Genomic DNA, 6,519 nt, shown 5'->3' on the forward strand with positions numbered 1-6,519 from the left:
GCATCGATCCTGCTCCCTTTGCGTTTGAACCAATCAGCTCTCTCCATCCACCTGCTTGCTCCACGTGCCTCGTTGTCTCATCAGTCTGTGTACATTTAATTCTTGTTTTCCATGCACGCCTTTTGTGATCGTGTATGGTCTAGCTGGTGGCCCTGTTACATGACATGATTCTTGTCATGGTGAGTCACTGATTTCCAATCTTTGTTTTTTGCCCTTTTGTTAATAAGTACATTTTTAGTTTATCTTGCCTTGCCTCGCCCGTATCCCTGCACTTGTGTTTGACCTTTAATCATGACCAATGTGCACAAATCAACTTCAAATGAAGCAAACACACAATTTCTCCTTTTAACCATCACAAGTAAACCTAATGTTTCTTCACTATATTTGTAAAGTGGAAGAGTGTTAATTCAATTTTTATATGACAAGATTGGGATGAACAACGGGTAATGTCAATTTCCATCTACCCATTTATCTGCAGGGAACTGGAGACTTCTTTGAGTTTCCTTCTTCATTCTGTTGTTTACCGCCATCTGTGATCAAAGTGATGACCCAGATTAACCCTGATGATTTTTAATTTCTCGTTCTTCAGACATACGTGAGCAGCTGACAGACTTGAAATGAAATGAAAGAAAAAGATTGCTCAATGACAGATAATAGAAAGCCACAAACCTATTGACTGACTCATGGAAACACGTCTAACTGCAATCACCAAATGATTCCCGGGCGCGGCACCGCTGCTGCTCACTGCTCTCTTCGGGGATGGATTAGATCCAAAGACAAATTCCACCACACCCAGATGTGTGTGTGACAATCATTGGGTCTTTACCTCTTTACCTTTATTTGTGTTCCCACCTGCTTTTGTCCGAACATTTTCTGCATCCAGCCATGCATGACTTACCTGCTACCCTTCTTTTCTTTTGTACTATTCTCAATTATTGTCTACGATTTTAAAAGTTGCGTGACTGCATTTTTGTTTATGGATAGCTTGCCGTTGTCCAAACTAATTATTTTAACAACAAATACTAATGAAAATCCTAAAACTGGGTTTAAAAATAGCAACTCGTACATTTCAGCAAATTATTTTAAAATCTTAAGGTAATTTACTGAAAGTACAATTTGTTCATAACTTTGTTCATAAAGTGAAACTATTTATAAATACTTATAGAAATAAGAATATTGACAATGAATTTTACACATGGGCTTTTGAGGTGTATTTTAAATGTGCTTATTTTGATATAACCGTACGGCCAGAATTAAAAATATGGGTGATTATGAATATATGTAATATTACATACGTTATATGAATCCATGTAGTGACATGAATATGTACCCTAACTTTTGTCCCTAAAAAATTGGGGGGATAAATTTAATTCAAATAAACTTATTTTAAAATTAAAAAAAATAAAACCAAAATGTAAATAACTAACAAAAAATTCTAAGCTATTCTAAGCCTGGCCCAAACAACTGCCTATAGCTATTTTTCATATTTTTGTACAACTGTCCAAGTTGTTTGTTGGTTTATTTATTTTTCTTTCCCTATGTTAATTTGCGGGGTCAAATATGCGAAATAACCCAAATGTTAGTGCCAACTCTTTTCAGTACGTATGTATGTAGACTTTCATGTATTTTATATATATTCATATATTCCGTCCATTGTGTAACCATAGACGGATTAGATTGTTTACTGTATTTGACTGAGTGGTATGTGGGGTGTGTACATACACCTGCCGCTTTCACATACAGGTAATGAAAAAGATGATTTATTTCCTCATGGGCGTGTACTTGCTGACTGAGGTATACCTACGTTCAAAAACATGCTTGACTTTATTACTTCCTACTCCCGCTTCATTCACAACATGGAATACTGTCAACTTAGTTTCCTGCTCCTCGCTGTCTTGGTGCCTGGTAAGTTTCTGCTTCATTTTCTCTCATTATTTGTATTCATATCCAAAGTGTGTGTGGTGTGTCAATGGCATGGCGATTGTTATTACACGAAAAGTGTCACAGCAATGTCCAACTCAGTTTGAATGACAACTGAGTTGAATGACAGCTTTGTTGAGACACAAAGCTGTGAATTTAGTCCCCAAAAAGTAAACTGAACTCGATTCAAAAACATTTTAATATTAGCTATGAGGCAAAACAAGTGCAAACCTAACACATTACATTAGAAGTCAATTTGGATAAAGTTGAGGATACGTTTTAGTGATTTCTTAGGTAATAATTTGTTTGTCTATCCATCCATGTTTCATGTATTTTTATTTTTTTTTAAAGTCTTATGTAAATCACTGTTGACATTCTATTGATGTTCATCATTACTAATCTACGTATTACTCATTGTTTACATTCGGGATGGGAAACTTTATCAGGAGGGTGGCCACAATTTTTCAGAGCTACTCTAAACGCACGCTTACTAACCACATTTGTGACTAAAATGTCCTTTTAAATATAGACAATATACGTGCATGACTGTTGTTTATTGAACCAACGTACATCATGATATTAATTAAGATACTTCATTATCTCCCATTATTTCATTATTAATGAAATCCAAGTATAATTGTCGTCTATTCAAATGCATTGGGTTTTTTGATTTTGTAAAGCACCCAAATTCTTCCAAAGAAATCACAAACCCTCAAAGTACATTTTCCATGAAAAACAGGGTGTTGATATGCCCATAGAAAAAAAAAATATGTTTAAGGAAGCATGTTTATAATTCCCATCCCCAAATTTCCGTGTCATACAAGAGGGCATTATTAAGAAATGAAAGAGTCACTTCCTAATTATGGCTGATATTTGTGAGGTGTGTCCAACAAACCTCACCTACATTCCATCGTAAATAATTTACATTTTTTGTCCCGTAGGTGGCGCTGGGCAGCTGAATGGTGAGCTACATTTTCCATCTATTATATGTTGCACAATACAAATAAACATGGTACAAGGTTATTTATGAAGCAGATTTCACAACAGCGGCATCTGTGACAAAGCCAACAAAAACATCTTTATATATGACGGAAATGTTTCATCACATCAATGGGTGTGGGTTTGTCGTATCATACACAAACATTCGTGTTTACATGTCCACATGAAATCAGAGATGCTAACTTGAATGCTTCTATTTCTGTTTGAAAGTTTCGACCATAAGCACTTTTAATTCAGTTTCGTGTATCATAAGACAAAACATTCACACAGCTTGCAAATAATTCGTCCATATTCAGTACTTTTTCAACAAAACAATTTCTAGATCTGCTTTAAACTCTCTGTACTGTAAAGTCAATATATCACTTTTTTCAATTGGGGTGCGCCGCTCACAGAAGTTTCATGAGATAAAGGTACTAACAATGGCTGCGGACAACCAGAAAAAGCTGGTTTTAACTTGACAGCTTAGGTCATCTTGGGAGGCTTGTTTTAGTTTGTGACAACAGACTCTGGAACTTAAATTACCTTATCACGCCTCCGCATTAACAGAAGTAGAAGAACCAGAAAAACCACTTGATATTTGCAGCTTGAGTGACGCAAGTCGGAAAGTTTATCACTGGCCATGAGTGCATAAGAACGCCTTGCCGAGTGAAGTGGAAAAGAACGGAGCCATTGCAGTGGGAGCAGTTTTTGCACTTTCAAAACTAAGATTTTAGAGTACCCTCAAGTCAGTAATCAAAAAGAGGCCAAATGTCTGTCATTGTCATAAAAATGTAACTGTGTTCACTGTGAGAATATTCATGTAAAACGCTAAGTGTGTGTGTGTGTGTGTGTGTGGCTGCGTGCGTGAAATAGAATGTGGCACAGTGGTAGTCAACTCCAGGATCGTGGGTGGTGAGACGGCACCCGATGGAGCATGGCCCTGGCAGATCAGCTTGCACAGGGACGGCTCACACAGTTGCGGAGGGTCACTGATCAACGACCGATGGGTGCTGTGCGCCGCTCACTGCCTTACAACGTGAGTAGAAGTACAGCGAATCCCCGTTCACTGCACTTACAAACCCCTTTAAATGAAAATCTGCAATATAGAGACCATATAATACATTTTAAAAAACCCACATAATCTAACGTCAAAACACATGCTTTAAAGTATGAGCCATAGTTTGACTGATATTTCTTTCTTTCTTTCTTTCTTTCTTTCTTACTTACTTACTTACTTACTTACTTACTTACTTACTTACTTACTTACTTACTTACTTACTTACTTTCTTACTTTCTTTCTTTCTTTCTTTCTTTCTTTCTTAATTTATTATGTATTTTTATTTATTTATAAATAAATAAAAATACATAATAAATATATTTATCCAAGTATGCGAGGTGGCGGTGAACTGAACTCATGACAATTGTCCGTTTGGCAGATAAAATTAGTGCGCAGTTCTTTAAAAAAAGGGACTTTTTCCTTTTTACCTATTTTGGTGTAAAATAGCGTCTCATCATTTTTGTGCCAAAGCAATAGCCTAGTTTAGTTTGTTTGTGAATCGATAATTATCTATTATATTATCATTATCTTAGTAATATTTTAACAGCATTTCTGTCAATACATGTGGAAAAGTCCTGCAAAATACCAAAGCAGAAAATTCCCACTATACGCAGTTATACTGCGATTAGTGGTCGATTTGCGCACAGAACCAAAATACGGTCCTTGAAGCTGTTTATTGTCACTTCCAGTTGAACTGACTGAAGCAAAAATAATTTTTCTGTCGATTGGTGCGATGATCTCACCGGGTTGTGTGTTTGCCATCAGCACAACCAGCGATAGACTGATCATCTATCTGGGCCGGCAGTCACAGTTCGGCAACAATCCCAACGAGCAAAGGCGCAATGTGGCGCGGTTCATTATTCATGAGGACTACAGCCCTGTTACCAACAACAACGACATCGCCCTGTTGGAGCTCGCCTCGCCCGTCACCTTCACCGACTACATTCGTCCAGTGTGTCTGGCAGCTCCGGAAAGCCCCGTCCCAGCCGGAACACAAGTCTGGGTTACCGGATGGGGCACCATCGCCAGTAGCGGTACATACATCTATTCAGCAAAAATATTTCAAAACATTTGTATCATGGACTGAAATTACATTTCTGCCAAATTCAAACTTGAATGCAGTGCATTCTCTATTCGATCATTCTCTGAGACAATAAATGGGACAATTAGTTCAAATGTCATCTAGAATTAATGATCTTATTCTATGTGAAGATATTAATCATGTTCAAGACTTCTCAAAATAAAATCAACAATTTGTTTTCTTGTCTTGTCAGTTCCACTTCCGCCACCGGAGGAGCTACAGGAGGTGATAGTTCCTATAGTATCCAACAGTGACTGCAATGATGTATATGGAATCATCACCAGCAACATGATCTGCGCTGGAACCGAAGCAGGGGGGAGGGATTCGTGCCAGGTGAATTTGCTTGTGTTGAATATTTGAGCATGACCTTTGGACGTTTTGTGAATGTCTTCTTATGGAAGGATGGATGGATGGATGATTGCCATGAAGTTATATGTTTAATTGGCTTTCGGATTATTGGAAGGGGCCTTGGAAAAAAATCCCGACGTCCTCTCAGTCATTCATATTGAGAGAATGACACTGACTTAGCAAAAATATTTTTATGTTCGCAGGGAGATTCAGGTGGTCCGCTGGTGAGCAAGACCGGTAATACTTCTACATATGTTCAACTCGGTGTGGTGAGCTTTGGAATAGGATGCGCGTTACCCGACATCCCGGGAGTCTACGCCCGAGTGTCCGAGTATCGGTCGTGGATCCTGTCGCGCATCAATGGCAACGAGCCGGGCTTCATCAACTTTGTTCCGAGTACGAGTACGAGTACGAGTACAAACACAAACAGCGCTACGGTGGTCTTCCTCTCTGCTCCTTTGCTGTTCACTCTTCTCCCGGCAATCCTGACCGCCCTGGTGTTCTTGTAGTGAAGACTGTTAACATCAAGTGAAGGGATTCGCAACGATTTAGAGGATGGTGACTCCAAGCTACGTGATAGGAAGCTACCACTAAAACATTTGAATGAATTTAATTGTCTAATGAAGGATTCATTTCCAGTTGTTTATCGCTTAGGCTTTCTTTGTTATTGTTGGTGAGTTGATCTTCAATGAAGACTAAAATATGCTTAAATACTTAGTTTTTTAAATTGAATTTATGGATTTTTCATGCCAAAAGGTTTAAAATGTTTGGAGTCACAAAGCTCAGTGTGACAATACTTTTCTTTGTCATATTTTCACCTCATGTAAAGTTTTGTGCTGATTTACAACATTTACATGTCTGTTTGAATTGATTTACTCTCATGACTGCTGCAATCTAGGCTCTGTTAAAAATTGTTCTCTTGCACTGTGTGACATTTGAATGTATGAAAGCTTTTTTTATGATTATTCTGCAATGTGATATTAGCATTCCATTACTTGACTTTTTGACTCATTTGTTGTTTTTATTTTGAAGGTTTCGGTTCTCCGTAGATAAGCAGAGTTAAATCAATACTGTTAATAAGTAAAATTATTCTATTTTCATTAAACGGTTTTATAGTGATGCCTACGTATTGGTA

General features: G+C 37.7%; 1 protein-coding gene across 2 annotated transcripts; it reads left to right on the forward strand.

Moving 5' to 3' along the window:
- Positions 1-1,738: 1,738 nt before the first annotated feature.
- LOC119123083 (tryptase-like) lies at positions 1,739-6,383 on the forward strand. Of its 2 annotated transcripts, XR_005097998.1 has the most exons (7): positions 1,739-1,905; positions 2,862-2,882; positions 3,772-3,934; positions 4,721-4,989; positions 5,230-5,369; positions 5,588-6,102; positions 6,195-6,383. XR_005097998.1 is itself a non-coding variant. In XM_037251889.1 (6 exons), exons 1-6 carry the CDS (start codon positions 1,815-1,817, stop codon positions 5,891-5,893), a joined length of 990 nt encoding a protein of 329 aa, XP_037107784.1. In that variant the 5' UTR covers positions 1,739-1,814; the 3' UTR covers positions 5,894-6,383. The 2 variants fall into 2 exon arrangements, 1 of the variants encoding a protein (XP_037107784.1); XM_037251889.1 differs by having other exon boundaries at positions 5,588-6,383.
- Positions 6,384-6,519: the final 136 nt, after the last annotated feature.

Source organism: Syngnathus acus, chromosome 5 (genome assembly GCF_901709675.1).
Source record: "Syngnathus acus chromosome 5, fSynAcu1.2, whole genome shotgun sequence".
Taxonomy (NCBI): Eukaryota; Metazoa; Chordata; class Actinopteri; order Syngnathiformes; family Syngnathidae; genus Syngnathus; species Syngnathus acus.

Coding starts and splice junctions, on each gene's coding strand:
- LOC119123083 (XM_037251889.1), top strand. CDS start 1,815: ATGCTTGACTTTATTACTTCCTACTCCCGCTTCATTCACAACATGGAA. Junction 3,935..4,720: donor GCCGCTCACTGCCTTACAAC/GTGAGTAGAAGT, acceptor GTTTGCCATCAG/CACAACCAGCGATAGACTGA. Junction 4,990..5,229: donor GGGCACCATCGCCAGTAGCG/GTACATACATCT, acceptor TTGTCTTGTCAG/TTCCACTTCCGCCACCGGAG.